This window comes from Molothrus aeneus, chromosome 2, assembly GCF_037042795.1.
Source record: "Molothrus aeneus isolate 106 chromosome 2, BPBGC_Maene_1.0, whole genome shotgun sequence".
NCBI classification, from domain to species: Eukaryota; Metazoa; Chordata; class Aves; order Passeriformes; family Icteridae; genus Molothrus; species Molothrus aeneus.
The window spans coordinates 112,866,661-112,893,538 of NC_089647.1; the positions used below are offsets into that span (position 1 = coordinate 112,866,661).

The following is a 26,878-nucleotide window of genomic DNA, read 5'->3' on the forward strand; positions in this document are numbered from 1 at the left end:
CCCCGGACAGGGATGCCCCAGGGCAGGGATGTCCCAGGGCAGGGATGTCCCAGGGCAGGGATGCTCCAGGCAGGGATGCCCTGGACAGGGATGTCCCAGGCAGGGATGCTCCAGGCAGGGATGCCCTGGATAGGGATGCCCTGGTCAGGGATGCTCCAGGCAGGAATGCCCAGGGCAGGGATGCCCAGGACAGGGATGCTCCAGGCAGGGATGTCCTAGGTAGGGATGTCCCAGGCAGGGATGCTCTGGACAAGGATGCTCCAGGCAGGGATGCCCCGGACAGGGATGCCCAGGACAGGGATGCCCCAGAGGTGCAGCAGGAGCAGTCTCAGTGCTGAGGTCCCTGGCTGAGCACATTGAAGGTGACTTTTGACCTCTCCCTGCTGTGGAAGGGCAAAGGAGTCCAGGCAGGCTGTGCTGCACCTGGAGCTGCACACACACACACACACACACAGGGATGGGATGTTTTGTACAAGGAAACACAAAGCTGCGTTTCTGCAGGACGAGATGAACTACCTCATTTGTTAAATTTGGCTTCTGATTCCTTAGAGCTCTTCTTTATGTATCCACCTGTATGTTTTTAGCAAAATATAATTTGTATCCGAGTGCCACCTGACTGAGGATTTTGAAAATAATTTATAATTGTGGTAGAGGATCAAAAAGCCATATCAAGTCACTTTGTTAAGGATAAATCTTTATTGAATGAAATGACTCTACTAGTCTTGTTTTCTCTTTTGGTACTGAAATGCAATTATCTTACATGTAAACACTGCACCAAATAAATTGGTTTTTTTTTCTTTTTTTTTTTTTTACAAATAGTTTTCCTTAGTTGTGCTTTATATCTGTTTATTTGGATTTTGGTTTTGAAAGCAGTTGCTGGATTCAGTGAATGAAGTGCTTTGAGAGTCTGATTAAAAAAAACGAAACCAACAACAAACAAACACAAGAAAAACAAAAAAAAAAAAAAAGAAAAACAACTCAAGAGGGTGAGCTGAGAGATTATTTAAATTCCAATATTTCAGGTCCATGAACAAACTCAGGGAAATAAATAGAGCAGGATGTCCAGGAATGCTGAGTGGTTTTGGTGGCTGGGTCTGATGAAATCACTCTGATTTAATTGAATTAGATAAAGACGTTTAGCCTGCGGGCAGTGGCTTGAGGGAGTCACACCCTATTCTGTCATTCTCCCTCCTGCTGCCTGCAGCAATGTGTCCTTGCCTTTCCTCTCCAGGTGCGAGATGGGTGTTTGCAATAGCACCTGTGCACCTGGGGGGATGGGGGAATACCATGAAACAACCAACGAGTTTGAAGTACATTCAAAACAAATTAAAAATTAAGCTGTTACAGGTACGAGGCGCTTTTTCTGAGGCTTCTTGCAGCACTGCAAGTCACTAATAGCAAAATAATGTACTGGGAGGAAGGGGAAATTGGCTGCAGTGTTGAAGAAGGTTGAGGAAGCTGGATGTTGGGGTGAATGCTGTACCCAAAGTCAGGCACCAGCTGCAGTTCCATGCCAAAGGGACAAACCCTTCCTGTCATACCCAGCCTGAGGAGAAGGCTTCTCTTGTAGGAAACTTGGAATTACTACATCACACACTGGTATAAGCACATTTTTTCTAGTTGGATGCAGACATTACTTCTGGTTATCAAACCAAATCTTCCATGTGAAAAATGTCACAAACACAGTGTGTGTGATGTATTTTGTATCAGCTTTCATGAAATGAAAGTGTGGTGTTTGTGAGGGTTTCCAGGATGAGGGAGGAGATGAATCTGACTCCATGTTCTCAGAAGGCTGATTTATTGTATTATGATATTATATTATATTATATTAAAGAATACTATACTAAAACTATACTATAGAAAGAGAAAGGATACATCAGAAGATTTAACAAGAATGAAGAATAAAAACTCGTGACTGCTCAGAACCTCGACACAGCTGGATCATGATTGGTCATTAAATTCAAACAATTCACATGCTGGGTAAACAATCTCCAAATCACATTCCAAAGCAAAACAGGGAGAACCTGAAGCTTCTCAGCTTCCCAGGAGAAGAAATAGTTGTAAAGGGATTTTTCATGTCACTGTGATATTTTCTGAAACAGCTTTTGGAAAAGTTCTCCTTGCCCTGGGGAGGGAAAGGAGAAAGGCAGCAAAACACATGCTGAGATACCCTTGTACTGTTTAACATCCTGGGATTCTTTCCTTTTGGACATCCAAATCCTGCCCATCAATCCCAAAATTTCAGGTGATGCTGCAGACATCTGAGAGGAAGAGCCTCTTGGCCTTCTGCAAATCAAAGAGCTGGGAAAGGAGATTGAACTGAGCCAAAGGCATCCTCTGGATGCACCAGTCACATAAAGGAAATAAACTTTCTTTTCCTTCTAGGCTGGAAGGATTTCATGCCTGCTGTGAGTTCCTCTCTGCCTCCTGGGCTGAGATTTAGTGGTGACACTTTGCAGAGGTGTCTTTTAGGTGATAGCAGGAAAGAGAACAACCCCAGCCAGCCAAAAACACAAAGGGAAGTGGGAGATCATCGCTGTCATGCATTAAACTTCATTGAGGAAAGCTAGATAATTTGATTTCTACAGTTTGTGAATTATACAGCTTCCATCATTAAAAAGAGAGAAAAAAAAAACCCAACAAAACATACAATCCTCAGAGTGTTAGCTTTTTAATGATTATTCCAGTAGTTGCACAGAGTTCAAAAAGAAACTGTTTAAAAATGGGAAAATGTTTATTTAATCACAACTCCCCCAGTGGAGCTCTTTATTCAAAGGCAGCTGTTTGCATATGATTTATATGAAAATAAAGAAAAACTGAACACTAGAAATTAGTATTAAAGGTCTGGGCTGATGCTACATTTTTATGGGATTATACTAAATTCTTCAGTAATGCTAGAAGATGAGGAGAAAAAAAACCTTATGAAAAACAAAGAAATTACAACAAGCTGAATTCTCTCAGGGACTGGCAGGCTTTGTTGAGACGATCAACTCTTTGGCTGAGGTAATTCCTGGTTTTAGCAGCTTCAGAATCCTCATCAAGGAGAAAGTTTAACTTCTCTTTATCTTGTAAAAGTTGCAGCATTGAGGTCTGCAGGTTTTCTCCAAAGTCATGAAGGACAGAAGACAGGATGATCAGAGGTATCTGATTGGCAAGGCGTTTGCTTGCTTCCTGTGAGATGGAGGAAGAAAATGGCAAAATACTAAATTGGTAAAAAGAACTGAAAAATTAAGGGTCTATAGGTAATCTGGTAAAAAAAAGTGGTTCCAAGGTCTTAAAATGTTGGCCTGAGTTACTGTTCAAGAAGGGAGTGCTGCTATGAACTAAAAAAATCTTTGCAACCAATGTCTTTTGTGCCTGAAATCTAAAAATTAAGAGTAATAGGGGTGTCAGCTGTTGCTTTTCTTCCCTCAGCAAACTAAAGCCAAGGCAGATTGTCCTCTGCTCAGCTCTGTCAGCTGTCACTGGGACAAGTTATGGGAGGACATTCCTGACAAACAGAACTTGTGCCCAGTTTCTGATGTCCAGCCTGTCTTCACTGAATGCTTACAATAGGTTTTGATGCAGAAAATCAGGGAGTGATTTTTCCCAAAGCTGGTAAATTCCTCTATTACATGGTGGTATTTAGATGGCATTTCTGATGTGGTTGTCCTTTTAAACTTAAGACAGCTTTGGAGGAATCTTTAGCCTTGAGGGGAAATGTCTTCAGCAGCAGTGAGACCAGACTGTGCCTACATTACATCTGTTTTTATCTCCATGAGATAATCTCCTCTCTGACCTGACCAACTGCCTGGTTCATCTATGGATGCAAACAGATTGATCCAGAAGAGCTTTTGGGGCCCTTTTCCCATGGAAATCCACAGGGTTTGGGGGCCCACCTGGTGCTTTAGGGCAACATGAGGTTCTCAACCTCTCCCAGCTCTGAGCTCTGAGCTCCCTCTCCCTGCTTCCAGCCCTCCTGGTGCTGGGTGAGCACTTAGACCTAAGTGCCTGGCTGCAATTGAGAGGTTCTGTCTTTCTTTTTGTAGCACAACTTGAAAATGGCATTTGTGGGTCCTATAGGGTCTAGGCAGCCATGGATACTTAACTTCCATCTCATTCAAACTCTATTTGACCTTGCATAAGTCAGTTCCATGGAGCTGTGGTGCCCTGGCATTTGGGGGATTGTTGAAAATGGTTGTCAGGTCATTTATAAAAATATTTAACTGCAGATAAAACATATAGCAGAATGTGTAGTAATGTGGGATGGACAAAGCCACTTCTGTCTTTGTTTCAATGAAAATCAAGGGTTTTGTCTTCATCAGCCTGAGCAGCCTGACCATTTAATTGCAGGAATTTGTCACAAAACCTGCTCTTGGAATTCAAAGTGAGCTGCTACCTACCTTCCTGAATTATTAATATTCAACTTGTTGCTTTCTGAGGGAGTTTTACAACAAAGCAAATCTTGATCCTGCATGTTCTGTTTCCTTTCTTTAACGTGATCCTTTGTTAAAACACCCCATTTGTCTTCAGAGATTTCACTTACAGGGTGCTTTCTGCAGTACAGCAGATGCACTCTGATCCCTACAGACAGCTGATATATTTTAATGTAATGTTTTATTATTGCTCCTCCTGCTGTAGCAGTTTAAGATCTGACTTCAAGCCACTGACACCACTTTCTGCTGGCTGCAGGAATGTGCAGAGTGGCTTGAGGCTGACCTGAGCCAGACTGGGAGGTAGCTAACAAGTGGTTTGGGAGCCAGCTCTCACTTTGGCACACTCAGGCTTTTCTAATCACCATATCCTGCATCCTGCTGATAGAGCCCAGCTTTGCCCTGACTGGTCAGAAGCTCCAGGTAGTTTGCAGAGAAGCTGAGCATGTACCTGAATGAGACACTGAGATACCCCTGGCTGTTCCCTGCACAGGGCTAGCAGGGCAGACAAGGCTGCATTGACTCCAACAGGATCTGGCTGAGGGGGATCTGCTGTGGCATTCAGGGGGCAGCAAATCTGCCTGTGAACTCACAGAGAAATAGGCACTGGTGTGACAAACCATCTCCGTGACAAGAGAGGGGTCCTTTGCAGCAATCTGAGACTGCAGAGTTCCTGGGGACTCGTTGAAAGCGTTTTGTGCCTTAAGAGTATTTAAATCACCAATGTAAAGGTCATCCTGGCAGTACACGATTTTCTCCATTTTAAACTGGGCCCGGATATGTCTTACAGCATCTGCTGCTTGTTTCTCTCCAATGTCTTCAATTTTCACCTACAAAAGAAAGGAACAAGAAGTTCTGAGACATTTGCTCCTTTTGGGAAGGTGCCGGTGCTTAGCAGTGTCCCCAGGGAATGGGAAGGTGGGCACAGTGTTCAACTGTCCTTGTGCAGCACTGTCTGTTCTCAGAACATGGAGTAATGCTTTGGATTGTGGTCTCTCTCTTGTGAAAGAGCAGGAAAATGTGGCAGTTTTGTCCCCTCCTTACACATGAGTGGGATCACTCCAAACCTGGTGCTTGAAACCCAAAGGAAAAGATCTGTAGTCAGTAAACCAACCCTGTCTAACCCCTCTCTGTCTGGTGCTTTTATTGCAGCCATCTGACTCCTTCTGGTCTTTTTGATATTTTCACATAAAAGTCTGTGGGGGTGGCAAAGTTCCCTCAGTCATGCTCAAATTCCCTTAAAATGCTTTCCTAGTATTCCTAAGAAAACACCCCCTATATTTTCTCATGTCCAATGTTTGCCAGGACTTCTTCCCTCTTCATTCCTCTCACTGTGTTACACCTAAAGACCCTGCCTGAACACCTCTGTGTTTGGATGAAATAATTTATTTGTTCACTGTCTGGTTGGCCTGGGGGCTCAGTAAGGTTTGACCATGCAAGTGAAATAGCAAACCACACATTTCACTCACATTTGCCTCTGAGTTTCCTTTTTCAGCAGTACCCTGTGAGTGGACTCTGTTTCTTGGCTGCCAGCATTACTTCTGGTCTTTTCCTCAATGCTTCTCATCTTTTCCTCAAAGCTCTTTCTGAGAAAAGGCCTTCAAGGACATCCACACCACTGAACACCACCCCAAAACATGCTAATGCCCAAACTGTGAACAGCCATCTTGTAGTTTTTTCATGGCTGGATGATTTTTGGTTTGTCTGTTCCTGCTCCCTTTCAGCAAAGATGAGATTCCTGCACTGGCTAAAGCCCTGGCTTGCTTTCAGAGAGGAGAAAACAGTTCAGCACTCAAATCATTGCAGTACTTAAATCTGACATTCATAACAAACTCTTCAAGGTAGCCACACCAGGTTTTCTTTGCACTGTCAAAAACTTGAGCAGAATGAATAAAGAATGTATATATTAGACCTTGTCAAAGTTGTGCAAAATGCACTTTCATTATTGCCATTATAATCATGCTATCATTTTCAGGCTCTTTCTTATTTTCCTGCAAGAAATTCCACACTTGCATAAGGGTAATGCAGTGAGACAGGTACCACAAGCATGGATGTATTTACAAATGCCATTCTGTCTTTTGAGAATCTCAGCTTATAGTAGTGTCTCACCATGGCAATTCTGCTTAGATTGTGATAATTAGCAAAATTCCTTTTAGCAAGCTCCATAAATTTCTCTTCAATCAGTCCTAAGGGAAGAACAGAGAGACAAAATAAAGTCAGGTAGGTAAGTGAGGGTTTTAAGCTATTGTTAATATGAGACTTGGGAGACTACTAATTTTCTCTATTCATTCAGAAATAACTGAGCTGCTGTACTGGTGCACTCTGCCTTTATGACACATACAAACAAGCAGAAATTTAGATTTCCAGGTCCAAGAATGTGACCACTTATTACCAGGTACTTCTACTGTACTGCTTCCTTGTTGTGTTATTTATTACAGTTATTTTCTATTTTTTTATAGTTATGCTCTATTTATTATAATTATTTTCTAATTCCCTTCCAAGAGCCACTGGGAAAAGCATTAACAAATGCTGAAGACCATGTGTAGAGATTGAAGGCTCTAGAGAAGGAGCAATCCCCAAGCTGAATCAGATTTATTTCCACACTCTGAAGGATCCTGAGAGCATCAGCTTCTCCTGGAAAATAAACTTGTCAGGCCCAGCAGTGTCCCCCACACAAGAGCCTCCCATGGGCTGGGCCATACTCATCACATTGTTCAGGATCTCAACTGCTGGCTCCTCCAGTTCTCTGATCTGCTCTTTTATAATATCCTCAAAAGTCCTGTAGTTGCTGAAGCCTGGGAACTCCCGTCCACGGTATTGGTCTTCATATTTCCACACTTTACCAGGAACGTTTTTTTTAGCTGTAATGGTAAAATACATTGCTTTGCCACTAAATCACTCAATGTATATATTTCAGGTTTAAGAAGAAAGTCTATTCTTCTCTTTGAGATGTTATTGGGAGGAAAAACTACTGAGATTATTTTTTGTTACCACAGAACAGAGCTAACATGTTGTTGTTCTCTGAATGAGCCATCTCACACATTGCATCAAGCATCTGACTGACAGAAATTATGGTGGGCCACAAAAATTCTGGTTCTTCTTGGCATTTTTACCCTCACAGAAGTAGATGGCCATTACCAGTCACTTCCAAGTTTTAAACAAAACAAACCTCCAAACTCACTAAACACTTTTTCTGGGGAATCTACTGTTGACTAGTTATTTTTATTTAAGATATAACTTTGTTGATACTATACAAATTTGCTAATATTTTTGTGTGAGGTATCACCTTAGCCCAGAGCTAAAGTGGAAAAAAACCCCACCCAGATTCTAAAATATTAATAGCAATAATAAAATAAAAACATTAAGAGCAAAAATAAAAATTATTATCTAGATTGTTATTATTTATTACTATGCATTTATGTTGCTGTTACTTAGAAGAATGGTTCAGAATATCACCAACAAATTCTGTGCCAGTGTCTTGATTTTATTGCTGTGGTGGGAGAAGAGAGACAAGCTCTCTGTAATGACAGCATTTAACACAAACTGTGTCTGTGTCCCCAGGACACCACAACAGATGGATGCTCCTGGCTTCTTGCTCTTAATTTTCTTGGAAAACATTTACTGAAGATGCTGTGTTTGGGTTTAAAAGCAAGGGGATGGGCTCTCAGGTCAGCTGCCAGGATGGGCTCACAGAATTAATAGAATCACTGGGCTGGAAGAGAACTTCAAGATCATGGAGTCCAAGCCAGCCCCAACACCTCAACTAAACCCTGGCACTGAGTGCCACATCCTGTGCCATTCACATTCTCTGAACTCCTTCGCCCAGGGTTTTTCTCCTGGGAAGCCGAAAGGCAGCGAGAAGCCTCAGAGAAAAGGAAAACAATCCTTATCTCATTTGCTTCTCCTGTGTTGTGCTCATGTGGAATGTGTTTGGAGATTGTTTACCCACAGGTGATTGTTTCATTCGATTCTGGTGTGAGTTGTTTTGCCTCATTGGCCAATTGGGGCCAAGCTGTGTCAGGACTCTGGAAAGAGTCACAAGTTTTCATTATTATCTTTTTAGCATTCAGTAAGTATCTTTTCTGTATTCTTTAGTATAGTTTAGTATTCTTTAATATAATATAGTATAATAAAGTAATAAATTAGCCTTCTGATAAGATGGAGTCCTCCTCATCATTCCTTCCTTTGTCGGTGGACCTGAATTTACAATACATCCAGTCTGTTTTTAAACACATCCAGGGATGGTGACTCCACCACCTCCCTGGGCAGACCATTCCAGACATTTATGACCCTTTCTGTAAAACACCTTTTCCTAATATCCAGCCTGCATTTCCCTTGGCCCAGCTTGAGCCTGTTCTGTGCTTACCCCTCACAGCACACTCCCGGAGAATTGCGCCCCACCTGCGGAATTCCTTGCGGATCTTGGTGAACAGCCTGACCTCATCCCCAAAGAGCTGCTCCTCTCCTCGTGTGCTCTGAGAGATGTCTTGGTTGAAGAGTTTGATCAACTGCAGTGAATTGAACAACAAGCTGGCAATTTAGTGACGTTTCATTTCTTCAGCTTAATCTGTGGATGTTAAGTAAATCTGCAGTTGGATGTTAAAGCAGGGACACAGTTCATAAAAAACATCCCTTTCTTACATCTTTTATGCACTTAGCTCCTGGTTTGGGTTTTGTTTTTTTTTCCTCCCAAACTGTAATAGCTAGAGGAGAACAAACTTTATATTCTTTTGTTTTTCCCCTGCAGACTTTTAGAGCCATTTACTAAATTCTAATAGGCCAGACTTGCATGAAGTCTGATGAGCTTCCACAAACACCTCTAAAGCCTACTGAAGGTTTACTCAGAGAGTAACTCCGTGAGATGAGGCACTGAGATGGACCTGCAAACCACATTTTCATATTAGGAATACATTTGATCTTATGAGTCCTGTAACCAATGGGAACCCTTCAAAGTGTTGAGCATGCAGGAGTTTGTTTTCCTTTGCTAAGATACTTGATTTTGACCCAGTCAACCAAGTTGTTTAATTTTCATGTCCATAATCACAGGAAAAAATTGTTAGAAGGTGAGCTCCTGTGGTCCATTATTTTTGCAAGTGTGGTTTGTCTATGTTACCCTCACTAAAATGATGGATACCCCAAACTTCCCAGTGGTCCATGCTGGTGTTTTGATAATTTTAGGCAGTTTCTTTTTCTCTATTACAGTTACCTCTTTGCTCTGCTCTGTGACCAATACTGATACTTACATCTGTGAGGAAAAACAGCTTCTCAGACTCTGTTTCGGGTGTGCCTCTCTTGTACCTTTGCAGATCCTGTGATGTTTTAGAGAGGATGTCATGAATTTGGCTCTCCAGTGCTGGCAAAGTTTTCTGCGGAGGAGACAGTGAAGAAGAACATTGAGATAGGTTGAACTTCTCTGATTTTGGAAGGAAAACAAAATCCCTCTAAGAGTGATCTACACCTGCATGGGATCTTTGCTGTTTTTACAAATCCAAGAACTTGCTGCCAATCCCATGTGTATAGTGGGATAACACAGAAAAGCAAATATGGCCTTTATTGAGGGAACTCAGCAGGCAGGATCTGCCTGAGGGATCAGGCTGGACCTCACTGAGGGCTGGGCAGAACAGCTGCAGTCTAGGGCAAAATTTCACCCACAGTGAGCCAAAACCAATGTCCTCACAGGTTGTGCCAGGAAAGCGGTGACTGCTCAATTCCTGATAAATACCTGATGCAACATGGCTGTTTAGTTGCTTCTTTTCTGTAAATTTACATAAATAATTTCTTTTTCTCCTTTGAGACTGAATTTAGATGTTCCCTATATTTTAGCATCTTCTCTTAATGGAATAAGATAAATTACAGATATATTTATCAGCAATAAGATATATTACATGCAGATATAGTTATACCAAATAAAAACCCCCAATAGCCTTACACTAGTATATTAATATAATAGAACATCTTGATGTTTTGAAGACATTTTCAGTGGAATAGTAATCACTGTTTCAGTAAGCTGACAGCAGTAACTTGTCACCCAGGTGATCAACACTCATACACAAAAAGAAATATCATGGCTGTCATTGAAAAGGCAGGATTTATGAGTCACAAATAGATGAAATAATTTGTTCATTGTTGATCTGCAGTTAAAAGGCAAATCTGAGGACAGAGTGGGGCTTTTTACCTCTGCCTCTCAGTTCAGTTTGTTCTCTGATCACTGAGTTGAAGCATCATTAAGCACATAAAGATGAAATCCAGCTGCAGCCCAAGGCTGAAGGGTTGAACTTGTTTTTAGGTAGTAACTCTCAGTATGGGACTTCTGTTACTTACAATAATGTGTTTCACAAGTTCATCTGTGAGCTTCTCTGCCAGATGGGGGATAGTAGCCTTTCCCTGTTCCATAAAAGCCCTGTGAAAAAAGAGGAAAAGGTGGGTTTGAACAGCCAGGCTGTGCAGGGCAAGGAGGCAGCACTGATGCTCTGCTCTGTTTTCACTAATTCTTTTACACAATTGGAGTAAAGAAAGGGGCTCTGGGCTAGGCTGGTGCAGATGTGGCAACTGCCCAGGACTCTCTGGGTTTATTCAGGAGTTGTTTGACAGCTACTGACTGAGCAAAGGGAAACAGAAAAATCTGAAAAAAGCAAATTCTAACAGCAGATGAGTGTGCTGTTCTATTATTTCTTCATGTGTGAAGTTCACAACCCTTGTCAGTTGCCATTCTCTGTATTATGATTTATTTGCTGCTGAGTCATCTGGGCAGCCTGTGTCCTCAGCACAGCCTTTCTTTCTCATGCTGTTCCTCCACATTTTCCAGTGAACAGAAATACTTCAGTGCCTGATTTAAGTGCTCAGATGCTTTAACTTGAATTCTTTGAGACTATTTGGAACTTCTGAAGTTCATAGCATTTCCCCAATGTATTTTGCATCCAAAAAACCCCCCAAATTTTTTTAAAAAGCTTATTCAGTATGTAAAAATCTTCTGGGTTACTGAAACACAACCCTACATGGGCAATGAGAAATATTGAGAATAACTAATACCTGTTTGTAACCCCTAAGTAGTTAAATCTCAGCAAATCAACAGGGAGCTTTGAGATGACTTTAACATGTTTTTGATGAGACCTTTTCTGTGAGGATTACCTGAAATGTTTGTGATTCTCAAAGAAGTGTCTCTCCTGTTGGATTGCAGCAGCCAAGGTCAGATTGTTGTGGATGTCCTGCTGCCCACGGCACTTGACAATCATGTAGCCCTTTTTGAGGGGGATTACCCTGTTTTGCAGTATTTTAACAATGGCCCCTTCAGTTCCCTTGTCCACCAGGTCAGGTTTTGTGAGGATTCCTGTGAAGTTAAAAGGGAAAGTTAACCACCAAGCAGGAACACTCTGTACCATGCTTTATAAAGCATTTTTTTTTGTATTCTCTGTCCTAGAATGTTCTCAGCTCCCAGGCAGTAAAATCACTCTGCAGTTCCTCCCACCATGCCTTTTGCTTTGCAAACCTTTCTTTAAAGGTTTTTTTTTAAAGCAAAGCTTTTTTACCATTAACTTCACATCAACTACCATTAACTGAGATTTTCAGCTTTCAGTTATTCATAATAGGAATGCCAGCAAGACACCAAACTAAGGGATTCTTGGAGCTACTCAAGAATTGGGACTAGAAATACTTGCAAATACATTCTTTAGGCTGTTTGCTGTTTTGTTTTTTTTTTTTTTTTTTCCTCTTCTTCTAGTAGCTAATTTCACAGAACACTGAACATCAGACCTCATGGGAAGGAAAAAAAAAACATTTGGCCTCCTTTCCTGCTCATAGCTTAAAAAATGATCTCACCTATTGTCCTTTCTCCAGTGGGGTCTACCTCTTGAGCCATTTTCAATGCTTCTGTTGTTGCAATATCCACGTTACATGGCACCACTACCAAATTGACTGTCTCTTTGCAGCCAATAATTCTTTTAAGTAGCATTTTGATCTGCAATTCAATACAGCAGTGAGGAGCTTCAGTGAAATCAGACACTTGCTTGTAGGATGTGACAATTTCTAGCAATATGAGCCACTGCCCGATGACATTAAATGCCACATATGCTGAGGATAGTGTTACATGCTAGAGGATGGCATGGAAAGGGGCCAGCAGAAAAATGTAGCCTCTTTTCTTATGTCAGGTTTAATCCAAACATCTGGCATGAATGAGACCAGACTAATGTTGTTAAGCCCATCTTGAAAGCTACTTGGAGTTTAACCTCTTTTGCATATATAATCTTTCATTATAGAAATATTAAAGGTATTTGATATCTAACACATGTAAGAAAATCAGGTTCTGAGGTGCAGGTATACATTTATGGAAAGAAAGCAAGCTTGATTGTGCTGGTAAATCTCAAATTTGTATCTCTGAAAGCAGCACAAATGTCTTTGGCTTATTTTTCAGTGGAATAATTCTAGGAAAATTTTTAAAAGCACGAAAACTGAAGATGCACATGACATCTAGCTGACATTTTTCTATGTTTCAATGCCAAACTAAATGAGTTCCTCATAATTTGTGTTATTTTGTAGAAGCTTCACAGAGGACTGTGGTGCTTATTCCACAGTAAATAAATTCTTTTTTTTTAAACCTGGATTTTGGTAGAGATGCCTCTCTTTTCTACTTCCCACCCATCCCAGCTTCTGACAGGCTGCAGTGTTACAGACTCCATCTCTGGAGCATGCAGACAGCTGGGAACAAGGGAAATGTTTGGATTTTATCACATCTGCTGCTTTCTTCTCAATACAACAGAAAGATTGCTATCTAACTGTGGAATTAAATTACTCTCCTCCCAGAAAGCAAAGCCCAGAACAATCCAATCTTGTCTCATTTCTATTTGGTATATCTAGTTTAGTTTGGGCTCCTCTTATTCCAAGCTCCCATTTAAAGGTATTTTAGGAGAAACAACACACCCAGCTCCTGCACATCACCCTCACAGCAGGCCTTATCCTACCAGAGTTTTATTTGCATTTCCCAGCATTTCTTCTCAAGGCAGCCAGAGGAAGAGCAGAGATCCCCTCCATTTATTCTGTTTACTTCACTAAAGGTCTGCTGGGAGCCCTCAAGGGATGAGACCCTGGGCACAGATGGGCACACGAGGTTGAGTTTTACCTGGTCCCCGATGTCTTTTGGCTGGTCCCCCACGGCCACCCTGGCAATTCCAGGGAGATCAATTAGTGTCAGATCGGGCACGTCAGGGGAGCGAACTTCCAGGGAAATTAGCTGCCCGCTAATGGCACCTCTAGGACCGGCCACAATATCCTGGGCTGTGAAAAGAGCAAGGCAATCAATACAAGCTTCAAATGATGCATCAAACCGAAGCTGAACACAACGACTTTGAAATGTACCAACTACCACCTAAGGTTCTTTCAGGCTTGGCGTTTTCTTTCAGATCCAGCCACACACTTTAGTTACCTTAATTCACACCAATTGCCTGGCCAGTTTCGAGAATATCCAAATAATGTGTTGAAAAGCCAATTTAAAAAATAGAAAGAATAACAATTTATGCAAAAATCTAAGGAAATTATCATGCAGAACAAGTTGATGTGAAGTCCTGTTGGAATATGAGCTGTAATATTTTACAGAGCATACATTTATGGACTCTCATGTATGCAGACAAAATACACGTAAATAAACCACAATGAAAGGGATCAGGTAAAACACTGGTCAGTTGTAGAAATTCTTCCTCAACAAGAAGAGACTTTGTAAGCATTAATTAATCCTTGGATGCTGTGAAATAAATATAGGTGTTGTTCTATATTCTTCACATTTTGATAGGGAGATTGAGAGTAAATTGTCCCAGATCCCACAAGGCAATAATGCTTGAGCTGTGAGCACAGAGAAGCAAGGAAACCACAGTCATTCTCATCAGAGATTTTCAGCTCTTTAATTACCTTAATTCATACCAATTGCTTGGCCAGTTTTGAGAATATCCAAATAATGTATTGAAAAGCTAATTAAAAAAATAGAAAGAATAACAATTTGCAGAGCTGTGCTTGATGCCTTAAGTTTTAGCTTTCATATTTTTTAGATTCTGTACTGCCTTAGTGTGTGACTTTGAACTTCATATAAAGTATTAGCAAGTTCGCCTCACAGTTTAGTCAGAAAAAACAATCCTTTTCCAGCCCCTGAACCAAGGACACCATTGCAGCTTCAGGCCCAAAAAGTGCAAACAACAGGGAACTGAGGAGAGCAATCTGGGAGGATGGGACTGTATAACCTGAAGCTGTAATTGGACAATTGACCCCAATATGGAAATGGACCAAAACTTACAAAAGTGTGAAAACTCGTGGCCATCTCGGGTGTAGCCAGGCTCTTGTACTGCCCAAAAGCCTTTGGGTACTGTATCCTTTGAAGGCCTTTTCAATAAATCCCTACTTTATTCCTTTCACACTGTCCAGCCTCTGTTCCAGGTAGCCTCTCTAGGAATCATGCTAGTCAAGGAAGTAAGGACAATCCAACTTTCCCACTTAGGGCAAGTGCTTACTGCCCTTTGGGTAAGAACACTGATTTCTTACCCAGCATGAAGTGTTGTAACAGTAAAGCTGAGACATGTGAAGGGCAGTGACTGAGCCCGTGATCACAGTACCCAGCAGAAGCTCTCTGTCCTCCACTCTGCCTTCTTGCAATTTCCTCAAAATAATAAGATTTCCAGCCAGAGGCACCTCAAGCACTCTCTGGGCTTCAGAACTGATGACAGGAGCCATTTAGGTCACATGTTTACAATTTGAGAGACAACTTCCCCAAACCAGGAAGCCAGGAAGCCACCAAGCCACCACCCAGGTAAGGACACAGCCTGAGCCTTTATCATGGATTAGGATAAAAGGATCATGGATCAGGATAAAAGGATCATGGATATAGTGGGTAGCATCCCTGCCCAAGGTGTTGGAACTAGAAGATCTTTAAGGTCCCTTCTAATCCAGGCCATTCTGGGATCATCATCATAAATCATCTTCACCACTGGAGCACTGGTACAACTCCCTTGAGAGAAATGAGTTTTGCTGACCCAGCTTCATCTGCTCTGAGTGCAGCTCTTGGTGTAACTCCACAATCACCATGGATGCTGCTCATTCTGAGAGGAGGATGCAGAGGAGATGGAGCCAGCTAAACCCACTCACCTTTCCTTATTGCTTTGTCCACCTCAGAGGCTTTCTGGAGCTCCACGGTCACATTTCTGTAGGAGATCTTCCCTTGCCATGCCTGCCCTTCAGGCAACCTCTTCAGTTTAAGCTCCAAGGGACACCGAGTGACAATACCTGCAGCAGTTCCAAAGGCAGAGAGATTGTGCATGAAACAACAGCCTTGAGGTGTGTCATGTACACAAGGTTGCCTGTTTCACACAAAAATATTTCACAAAAAAACGTGGAAATGTTCCAAGAGACGCCGCCAGAGGGGACTTGTCCAACTTCCTGCTCAGAGCAGGATTGCCACCAGTGCTAGATGAGGTCAACCATGGCTCTTCCCAGACATGTCTGGCCCTGCAAACCTCCACAGACAGAGTTTTGCTCCTCTCTGGATGATCTTTTCAGTGCTGCAACTAAATCCTATGAAAAACCTTTCCACAACTCCAGCCTGAAAGACTAGATTATATTGTAAACTCACATGGAACTTGCAGAATTTATGTGTGCAAAAATACACACACAGAGCTGGAAAGTGGATCTTCTTGAGCTGTAAAGTCTTTCATCATCTCTGACTTAAATAATTCTTTAAGTAAAGATCTTTGTACACTTTTTACACATAATAATAATAATAATAATAATAATAATAATAATAATAATAATAATAATAATAATAATAATAATAATACAAGTTATCTGTAAGAAAATGTAGTTTAAAAAACCCAAACCAACCTCAAAAGCAAATTTAAAAACTTGTTTTCCATGTGAAATTAATACTCTGCTGCACTGCTGCTTTCTGGGAAATGCACAGATTCAGCTGGAGCAATCACACTACACTTCTTACTCCTGGTCTCTTGACCACCTGGAACATGTGCCTTGGATTTACCTTGTGGTGCCTCACTCACACCTCCATTTCTCAGTCATGGAATTATCCAATTCTAGACCAAAAAAAAAAAAAAATCCCTTCTAAGAGAAAATGGGAGAAAGTGAATTCTTACCATTGCCCCTGGGGAGAGCAACACCAGAGAGGGCTTCGAGGACAGAACTTTTCCCAGAGCTCTGGTCTCCAATCACCGCAATCGCGGGCAAGGACAGGTCCTTCTCTATCCCAAGAGCTCTCAGGCTGTCAACAAGATCAATGCAGGGTCGGATCTTCTTCTCATATTGGTTATACAAGGTGTGTTCTGCAGGCTGTTGGAGTTAAACTTACAGTGAATTTTCCATAATTAAAAAAAAAAGAAAAAAAAAAAGATGCATTTTCTGCTCATCGTTCTTTAATAAAAGTTATTTACTGGCATCAAGTTCTACTTCGTATCACTGTGCATCCTTGCATCTCCATGTAATAAACATATGTCTGTAAATATGAAAGAAACAGTTGAGGGTGGCTCACAGACCATCCTTAGTAAAAATAACAAATTTTAGAAGCCATCCTGAGAAGATAAAGAACACATTATTAAGTGTGCTCTGTTAATTTTTCTTAATAACAGCTTTTTCTAAAAAAAAAACCTGCCATTTTCTTCCACTCATCCACAGATGTACTGCAGCATGTGTATGCAAATGAAAACTGATCCCAGAAATCACTGAATTTGGTAAAAAATAGCTTATTAGATCTTTGTTTCGGAATTTGAAGATTTAGTTTGCGCACAGGCACCAAAAGAGATCTGTAACATTCTTAACAGGTGGCTGAAATCTTCTAGATCACCATGGCTCTTCCTTCTTTGCCTCATTTTAGGCTCACATAAGGCTTGAATATGAGTGGGTTGTTTTAAATGACTGATTATTGTCATTTTCTGGGTTTGACACAGGTCCAGATATTAACACAGACTCTTCATTTATGTGAAAACAAAACAATTTCCAGTCTTTGGCAAAACTGGTCCATCTGCTGTTAAATATGCTCAGCTAAAGTATACAAAGATCAGCTTGGTCTCTTCTCCCCGTTCCTCTCTCCATGTTCCAGTGACTGCTGCAGTTAGAGATGCAATTTTGGGAACACCAATATGTTTCAGACATATTGGGCCAGGCACATTCAAACCTGATTTTTTTGAAAAGAAAAACTGAAGTTTCTCTCCATCACTTTTAATCAAGAAAAATACTTCTAGAAGTATGTCTATGGATCAGATGCACTCAAACAAAGCAGATTTTTGGTTCAAGATGAGGAAGGGAGCACACATTATTGGAGGCAGGCATTCTAAACCCTTTTTAGTAACCCCTGCCCACTCTCTTCACTACAATGTTTAATAGCTAGTAAATTCTCAAAAAACTTCAATAACTGTGTCACAGACTTAAAACCAACCTGTGTTCAGTGTTAAATACCCAAGCAGGTTATTATTAACCATTCTCTGTATTTCTCTGTATTGTTAAGGGTTGAAGAGCCTCAAGAAAAAAAACCCTCAACTTTTATCACTTCTGTTCAGCATTTGTTGCTAGGATTGAAACAGACATATGTCACACATTAAATTGGCTTCTAGGCTGCAGCCATCTCTTTTTTTAGACCTGCATTATTAATGCCTGCAGATTAATTGCAGGTACCTCTATTGCCACTTACATGAATAATTGCTAGGACTCATCCCAAAAGTTCTTCTTAGACCTAACAAGTGCAGATTGCCCAAGAGACAAAGGGATTCATTTTGGGGCACAAAGTGAAGCAACAGAGTAGGGGTGGGGAGGATCTGTGCCCTCTCCTTGCCATACCTCATCCTCTTCTGTGAAAAACTTCTTCTCCAAGTCCTGGTCATAGTTAGGTTTGCTCTCAAACGGTTTCTCTGACAGCCCAGATTCATCTTCTGGTTCTGGTGGGAGAGGCACTTTAGCAGCTTCTGGAAATGGTTTTCCAAAATAAAATACAAGCTCCTCTTTTTTGGGGGTATTTTTGGTTCTTTCAGGTTGTTTGAATGCTGCTTTCTTATTATCCATGGCCTGCTGATTTACTGGGCTTGAACGTGGATTGTCTGTAAGTGCTTCACTAAATATTGATCAGTGCCTGGTCCAACCACTCCGAGGTGCAGCTTCTGAAACCAAACACGGGGAAGTGAGTGACTCCACCTGGCAACAATGATCAGACAAAACAGAAAAAACAATATTTTTTTTTTTGGGGAAAAAAAAAGGTACACCAGTTTTTGCAAAAAGCAAATTCCCCTCGATGAAAAAATTTGCTGAAAGGTGTTTGGAGAAGCTCAGTCAGTATCAGGGCATGATTGGAGGGAATGTGAATTCTTAACTTCCTGGGGTCAGGAGTGTAGGGCTGTGGGCTGGCTCCAATCCATAGTCTGCTGAGTGCCCTCTCACCTCTTTTGTGGAAGAAATACTTGTCAGGGGCAAGTCTGACACCTGTTTTTGAAGCTCTGTACCTTGGTCCCCTCCTCTATAGCTTAAAACCCTCTGCCAAAACCAGACTTTTTTTCACATGATGTTAGAGAAGGGAGGACTAGGAGACTTTTTATTTCCTTGTTCAGCGTTTCCTTATGGAAAAGTTTTGTTTTCTATGGGTGACTGAGGAAACTAGTGGCTTTTGGTGTAACATTATGCAGGGAAAGGGATTTCCAGAGAAAGTGATTTAAGGAAAAAAACCCAAGAGTCCTTTTTCAAAGCTAGATTTTTTAGCCTCCCTCTGCCAAATCCAAGATCTGTTTAACTCAAACATTTCAGAAAACAAATTAGGAGAACCACATCTTTGCTTGAAATAACTTCCTGTTCTGTTAATCTTTTTTTTGGTTGAATTAAGTTTACAGGCTTTCTAATTCAAACAGATGCCAAAATAGGATGATCAGACACAATGCGGGTTATAATTTCAATGTGGAAAACAAGTTTAGGAAAAAACTCACACATTGTAGCAGAGCAGTTGAGATAAGGCTGTGGGCCAAGCATGAGAAACTGGATACAGTGACTGTGTGGGCATCTTTAATTAGATTGATTGCTAATACAGCAAGGAAATATTGCCAGTGCAATATCAAAATAACAACTCTATCATCAATTACAATGGATTATAATCAGGTCATGGTCCTTCTGCTGAGTCACAAGTGAGACCCCTTTGCTTCCAAAACTTCTCAGAGCAGTCTAGTTGCAACCTGCTCCACTTTAATCCCAGATTTGGTCAGCAGTCCCTGTGTAAAGGGTTACAACATGAACAGTTCCGGTGGAAATGTACAGATTTCCAGTCTTTGGTCTTGCAGAATTCATCATTACAAAGCAACAAAGCACCTCTGGAGCTACTTTAGGATTTTATGTCTGTATTTAGGTGGACCTTGGCTATTTTAACACCTGTCCAAAAGCACAGGAGCTGGACTTACCTTGTAGGCATCCCTGGTGGAGGTGGGGAGAGAAGGGGATGGAGAAGGGGGAAAACCAGCCCAGAAAGTTCCTGCAGCTTCGTGACACCAGTTTGCCCTGTTGGCCCAGTCTCCAGCAGCATTTTATGTTCTTTTTGTGGCCAATGTACACCAAAGTCAATCACAAACATCTCAGTTCCTGGTCTCTGGAATTAATTAATTATGCAAACATCCAGATATCCCGCAATACCCACCTGGTGTGGGTATTTAGGACAAATCCCATGGCCATCACAGAGGTGGAAGGGATGTGGGGAGGGCTGAGGATGCATGGGGAAATCCAAATATCTTTAATTAACCTTTACAAACATCAAGGTGGGGTGCAGACCACAGGGTGCACACACACACACACACTCAACACCCCTGCACAAAGACACCTGCAGTGAGCAGCAGGATAAACACCCATGTGGATTCCTAGGGCTACACCCCTGGATTAGGAAAGGGTGGGTGGGTTCTGTAACCCTTCCCTGTGCCACACGGGCATAGTGATTTCTTTGTGTACTGAGCCGTGACAACATCGGATGGAAGAAAGGAGAAGAGGGAAACAAAAAAGCTGCAATTGTAAAGAGCCCTTCTACAATGGGCCAGGAGCCACTTGTGAAACATTGCAGCTGGATGACGCCATGACACTGAGAGTCTGCCAAAAATTTCCTCTCCCCAAAGCTGCCCCTGCCTCCTTTGTCAGGACAACCCTGATTTCATCGAGCTTTACTTTAGAATTTGCCTGCCTGTGTGAGGGGAACCTCTCCCAGCACAACAGACATCTGCACAAACAAACATCAACCTGCCCATGGTTCTGAAAAGAAGTTCTTTTGTTTTTCTGTAACGACCCTTTGGCTTTGCATCTGTAGAAGATGAAAAGTTCCAAAGATTCTGAAAAATCTCTCAAAACCAGGGTGCAGAGCTGCAGTGCTGAACCCACACAGCTCCTGGATTTATTCATTCTCTGTCCAGCCAGAGGAGCACATGGATTTCTGGCTGATGCACCCTGTGACTTCAGGATATTTGGGTAAACCTCACAGTTTCCATGTTGTATGGTTATTAACTCCAGCTGTCTTCTCATAAAGAAAATGAAGCAATGGAAAGCTTATGATCCTACTCATAAATAGTGCTGGCTAGATCATCTTGCTGAATAATGGCTTTAAAAAAAAATTAAATGCCATCTCTCAGTTGCCTCCTTTTAAAGAGGAAATAATACAAATATATGTTTTTTTCCACCCCAGAAAGCAAAAAATCCTGCTCCTGGAAACCCTGTTTAATCACACTTACTTTAGATGCTTTATGCAGCCTTGTCATATTAAAAGGAATGAAGATAACAGTAAAAATTGCATTATTCTTTTTAGAAGAAGGAAGGGAGAAACTTACCCTTCTAAGTGTCCTGTAGAAAGGAGAAGCAGTGTCTTTCTGAAACTTCTTCAGATGCTTTTTTACTTACAGGCTCCACCTTCCCATTATGACACGAAGGAGCAGAAATGAAACTAAATTCTCACTGGAGAAATATTTGGCTTTTGTGGACATGACCAGGCTGCTTCAAAAGACAGAGCTGCCATGAGTGGGCACCACTTGCTTACTTTGCACCTGGCTCAGTTAAGGAGACAGATATTCTAACACATGAGTTGTATTCACAGAGAAGGGGGCACCTCACAGCCAGAAGTTCAGAGAGCCAGAGAATCCTAGAATGGTTTGGGTTGGAAGAACATAAAGATGATCTTGTTCCACTACTCTGCCATGGCAGGGACACCTTCCACTGTCCCAGGCTGCTCCAAGCCCTGTTCAACCTGGCCTTGGACACTTCCAGGGATTCATGGCAGCCACAGAGCTGGGCAAACTGTGCCAGGGCCTGGCCACCCTCACAGGGCACAATTTCTTCCTAATATCCAATCTAAAGCTACTTTCTTTCAATTTAAAGCCATTCCCCCTTGTCCTATTACTACCTGCCCTTGTAAAAATCTCCCAGCCTTCTTCTCACAGAAGCCTCTCAGAAGAGCAGCCACACCCCTGTACAGCAGTTCAGCATTCAGCAGATGATATCCAGGTGAAGCTCAGCTTAATCATTGCTGAACTTTTACTGAATTGTGAATTATTAATTACTCACTGAGTAGTCTTAGGATATTTAGCACTAATGCAGCACATGCATTTATCAAAGGCAATTCTGAATCTGTTACAGCTGTCACCTCAAAATACAATTCTTGACAAAACTGTCTCCATGAAAGGCCTTGGAGGGGCTCTGTCAGGCAAATGTGAAATCCCTACTGTTGAGACAGCTTTGTGATAGCCCTGGAAATAATAATGCAATGTGTTGGGCTTTTCACTTTCATTTCCTTGTATGTTTAGTGAACAGCAGAAATGAAACTCCTTACAATACAGCTGAACTCCTCCTTCCTTGGCTGTTTAATAGAATGTCATGGACAAATAGCAGAGGTACTGGAAAATACTTGAGCAACAATGTGCCTTTCCTCCCTGTAGTGCGCTTTTATATTTCGTAATACTCTAAAGTAGTTTTGTTTTGTATTCCCATATTTTTCCCAAATGGTTTATCCCAGACTGTACCCCCCTCCCTTTACCTGTGTTATCTCTTTCCCGGGATGAGATCATCCCCAAACCCCCACCCTGGCTCTCTGTCAATCACTCAGCATCCCATCCCCTCCATGCAGAAGTTTTGGTCCAAGTCGTCGAGTGATTAGCCAGAGGCCAGGGGACAGCCCCCCAAGCCTTGCCCCATACGCTGTCCTATATGTCCATCCCCCAGTACCCATCCCTTAGGGTCACTTATTGGTTGGTAAAATGTTATCTGCTTTCGGTTTCCATCTCCCTTTAAATGTGACCTTGGCACATCTCCCGCGGCTCTGGGCAGGAGGCCCCTGAGGTGCAGGAGCTCCTTTGGGACTCCTAGAATAAAACCTTGGATTAACCCCTGCTAAGAGTCAGCCCTTTCTCTTCTACCGATGTCTCTGGTGTCTCTTGTGCTGCAAAGGCGGCCAGCCCAGGTGCCCTCAGCACCCTCGGGGCACACACACAGAGAGTGTCTCCCTGCTGTCAGCCCAGGTGCCCTCAGCACCCTCGGGGCACACACAGAGAGTGTCTCCCCCCAGCCCAGGTTCCCTCAGCACCCTCGGGGCACACACAGAGAGTGTCTCCCCCCAGCCCAGGTGCCCTCAGCACCCTCGGGGCACAGAGAGTGTCTCCCCCCAGCCCAGGTGCCCTCAGTACCCTCGGGGCACACACAGAGAGTGTCTCCCTGCCAGCCCAGGTGCCCTCAGTACCCTCGGGGCACAGAGAGTGTCTCCCTGCCAGCCCAGGTGCCCTCAGTACCCTCGGGGCACACACAGAGAGTGTCTCCCTGCTGTCGGCCGTGTCAGGGCTGCTCCCTGGTGTCTGCCAACTTGGGACTGGCCCAGGGTTCCTGAGGGGCTCACAGAGAGACCGAGACATCTCCCCCACAAAAAGGCATCTCAGTGGGTCAGTCCACCCACACCTGGGGCAGAACCTGCTGGTTCAAGCTGCTGTGCCCCACTCCCACAAGTGTTACCTGCTGGGGATGCTGGTCCTGTGCCATCCAGGGGACCCTTTCAGCCTCCTCAAACCTCCATGCAAAAAGCAAGTGGGTGAGGGCCCCCTCCACAGGAGGAGTGTTTTTTCCATCTCCCAGTGAGACTTCCCATACCAGCCAGGCTGGCAAACCACACCACAATTCATATTAAAAGGAATGAAGATAACAGTAAAAATTGCATTATTCTTTTTAGAAGAAGGAAGGGAGAAACTTACCCTTCTAAGTGTCCTGTAGAAAGGAGAAGCAGTGTCTTTCTGAAACTTCTTCAGATGCTTTTTTACTTACTTACTTACCTTCCCATTATGACAAGAAGGAGCAGAAATGAAACTAAATTCTCACTGGAGAAATATTTGGCTGTGCGGTGGCTGCTGGAGGCTGAGGGTGTTGGATATGGTTGACAAGACAGCAAAGTGACACACAGTGTGATTTTCTCTTTTATGCACTGCTTCAGAACAGTCCAAGTTGTTTCTCATGACCTTGTGGTGTTTTCTCAACATCACTAGGTCAGGATGCTTCCTCTTCTGCTGTCTTTGCTCCCCTGCCCTCATTTTTTTGTGTTTTAGGGTTTTTTTTCTGTTGTTAATAGGCTCTAAACTGTTAAGCAACATCAGTATACTTTTGTTCAGTCAGGGGCTTTGCAAGCTGGATGCAGGAACCCCCCTTGCTTCTCACTCCCTCTGGTTTTGCCCATTGCCTCAACTGATCAGCTGTTCTCAATTCCTGGCTGTTCTGGTGGGTTTCCAACTGCCTGACTGAGTTCCATGGGTCTGACTGCATAGCACTCACACTTGTCTGGACCCAGCCCTTTCTCCTCACTCCTCACCTGGCAGTGACTCACAGGACTCATTTCCAAGCTCTGGCTGTGGGTGGCAGAATGCTGGGCACAGGCTGCAACAGGACACTGCAGCTCTAAGCTCTCCTGGCCTCTTTCACCATCCTGATCCTTGCACTTAATCATACAGGAGATCAATCTGAAGGAGATTCTAAATCATACTCTTGTCCCAAAATGGCTTTTTTCACTCTGTGTGCAAGAGGCTGATCCTCACACAGAGGTATTTGGTTTATTTACAGTCTTGCACAGAAAGAGGTGCTGGGTGGCAAATCCACAAAGCCAGCCCAGTGACTATCAAAACTTGTCACAATTTATACACCAACAAAGGCATTCATGTTCACAGGCTACAAGTCACAGAGTCCTCTTATTAAATAGCATTCTATCTTCTATTGATTAAATGGTTCCCTCACTTATTTTGCTAATTAGTCCTCATGCTCAGTCTTTCTCTTCTTTTGAGTCAGTGAGTTTTTGGGTTGCTGGGCAGTGAGTCAGTGGTTGTGATCTCCCTTTGCCAAAATTACCCGTTCCTGATTTGATGAGCTTGCCTTGCTTTGCTCCTTGCTATCTGGCATTGTCTTAGTTTATTCACCAAGTGTCCTTGGTTTGTTGGTTCAGCAGTAATTTATGCCTGGCTGCAGTTGATACATTATCTCAAGTTTCTTCTATTCCTTTTTTTTTTCTACAGCTCCTGCAATTACTGAGACACATTAAACATAATTTATCTTTTAGGGAGTTGTTCATCATTTCCTCCAGTTGAGGCTATGAAGCCACAACAGCACTCAAAAGCCTCACTTTTTATGAACATGACACATTTTCCCGAAATTAATCACAGGGATGACTGGCAAGTCAATTGCTTCACGATTTTTAAAATGCAAATATTCAGTGCTGCAATTAAGAGAAAGCATAATAGGGTTAGCATTAAGAAAATGACAACAGGGTGAAGTAACTTAGTGAAAATCCCTGTGAGCTGTTGTGACCACCTGAAAAGAGTGTCCCACCCTCAAAGTTATGCAGGAATAGCAGCACCTTTCTTCCTGTTGTTTGATTTCCCCACCTGAATGCTAAGATGGTCTGGCTCTGCTCATCCTCCAGAATGCAAAAGAAAGCATCTTTAAATCCAAAGCAGTCAAATCATTATTTGTTCATGATCATTTGTTCTATTGCTCTTAAATCCTGTACCAGTCTAAACTGCTGAGAACGAGGCTTCTTTGCTGGTGTCTGATTCAGAGTGACCGTCTCCAAGCAGCATTCAGGATGTCATTCTCAGGTTCATTATTAAACAGATTCAAGCCTTCCATGCCTTTTATTGTGGGATACATAGAGGTTTCTGAAAAAGGATTTCAAGCATTTAACTTTCAGAGTACACATCCTGTGTCTTGGTTTGAAATGACCAAGTGTCTGCTTTGACATTGGGCACAATTCTGCTTTGGTGTCTGCTAAGGAAGGCAGGAGCCTCCCCTGAAATGGAAAATGTAAATGCCCTCCCTCTGAATTACTATAATTTTGAAATTACGGGGCTCTCAGGCAAAGATATGCGAGTAGGAATAACAGTTCTTTATTAGGGTAAAATAAAAATAAAATAAAAATGCAGTAATACAAAACAATACTGCCAGAGTCAGAATAGGAACTGACAGCCTGTGTGTCAGGGGGTGGCACAGCCCCATCCCATGGGGGCTCAGCCCTCCTGCAGTGCCAGCTGTGGCTCTGCTGGAGCAGGGATCCTGCACAAGGGGGGAGTTTTCCTCTGCAGCTCCAGGGCTGCTGGAGATGGGCCTGGGCTCCCTCTGGCAATGCAGGGCAGCAGAAGCTGCTCCTCTGGCAATGCACTGGGCAAAGGCTGCTGTGCTGTCCCAGCACCTCAGATTGGATCCAGGTAGGAATGCTTGGCTCCTCCCCTGGGCGCAGCATCTCCCCATGGGATGATGGGATTGGATCATCCCTGCAGGGACACTCAGTGGCCATGGACAGCAGAGATCTCCTGGAGGGAGGATTGGCTGTGGGAGAGAGAAAGAAAAAACTGCCCCATGAACAGCAGAGAACTGCCCCAGCTCTGACAGATGGTGATAGCCACCCCCAGGCACATCTTGCTTTTCCAACCCAAGACATCCTGGCATACAGAAACTCATGAGTTAATTTAGTGTCTCTTAGCTGTGCATTCTGCAGGTTGTAAGAATGGCTGTGAAACTCATTTTCCCATTACCCCAACGATCAGAATTGTAACTTTATTTAGCAGACCCTTGCAGTGAGTTATTACTGAATGTCTGGCTCTGCTATCCACCAGAAATGCCTGGTTTCAGTTGATGTATTATTTTAAATTTCTGTCTTCTGTTCTTTGTTTTCTAGAGCTGAGCTGCTGCAATTACATTTTAAGACGTTAAACCATAACTGATCTATCTGGGAGATGTACATCAATACTAGTGATTAGCTTATGAATTTTCAGCAGTGCCTTTGTTCTGTGATCAGTTTGGTTTTGTTTAATCACAGGACTATGTAGCAAAAAAGGAGAACTCTGAGCAGCATCACTTGCTGTGAACAGTGAAATCAGGGTTCTCCTTTCTCCACATGTCAAGAGTTTGGTTCTCCTATTTTCTCCTGAAGCTGCAAAATAAAAACTTGACCCCTTAGTGGGAAATGTTTTAGTGTA

General features: G+C 42.6%; 1 protein-coding gene across 3 annotated transcripts; it reads right to left on the minus strand.

Annotated features, from left to right (window-relative positions):
• Positions 1 to 2,655: 2,655 nt before the first annotated feature.
• LOC136553776 (interferon-induced GTP-binding protein Mx-like) lies at positions 2,656 to 23,711 on the minus strand. Of its 3 annotated transcripts, none has more exons than XM_066545550.1 (14): positions 23,696 to 23,711; positions 18,222 to 18,538; positions 16,529 to 16,721; positions 15,531 to 15,668; positions 13,525 to 13,679; positions 12,228 to 12,366; positions 11,541 to 11,739; positions 10,734 to 10,812; positions 9,656 to 9,778; positions 8,779 to 8,920; positions 7,115 to 7,273; positions 6,522 to 6,598; positions 5,006 to 5,242; positions 2,656 to 3,171 (listed from the first exon to the last, which is right to left on the minus strand). In XM_066545550.1, exons 2-14 carry the CDS (start codon positions 18,441 to 18,443, stop codon positions 2,938 to 2,940), a joined length of 2,097 nt encoding a protein of 698 aa, XP_066401647.1. In that variant the 5' UTR covers positions 18,444 to 18,538; positions 23,696 to 23,711; the 3' UTR covers positions 2,656 to 2,937. The 3 variants fall into 3 exon arrangements, with proteins under 3 accessions (XP_066401647.1, XP_066401645.1, XP_066401644.1); XM_066545548.1 differs by lacking the exon at positions 23,696 to 23,711 and adding an exon at positions 21,218 to 21,312; XM_066545547.1 differs by lacking the exon at positions 23,696 to 23,711 and adding an exon at positions 21,218 to 21,253 and having other exon boundaries at positions 18,222 to 18,572.
• Positions 23,712 to 26,878: the final 3,167 nt, after the last annotated feature.

What these genes read in the sequence shown, in the direction of transcription:
- LOC136553776 (XM_066545550.1), bottom strand. Translation starts at nt 18,443, where the DNA reads ATGGATAATAAGAAAGCAGCATTCAAACAACCTGAAAGAACCAAAAAT. An exon ending in CCGGGAGTGTGCTGTGAGGG is followed by an intron (nt 7,274 to 8,778) that starts GTAAGCACAGAA and finishes TTACCATTACAG; the next exon opens with CTAAAAAAAACGTTCCTGGT. An exon ending in GATCCTGAACAATGTGATGA is followed by an intron (nt 6,599 to 7,114) that starts GTATGGCCCAGC and finishes TTCTTCCCTTAG; the next exon opens with GACTGATTGAAGAGAAATTT.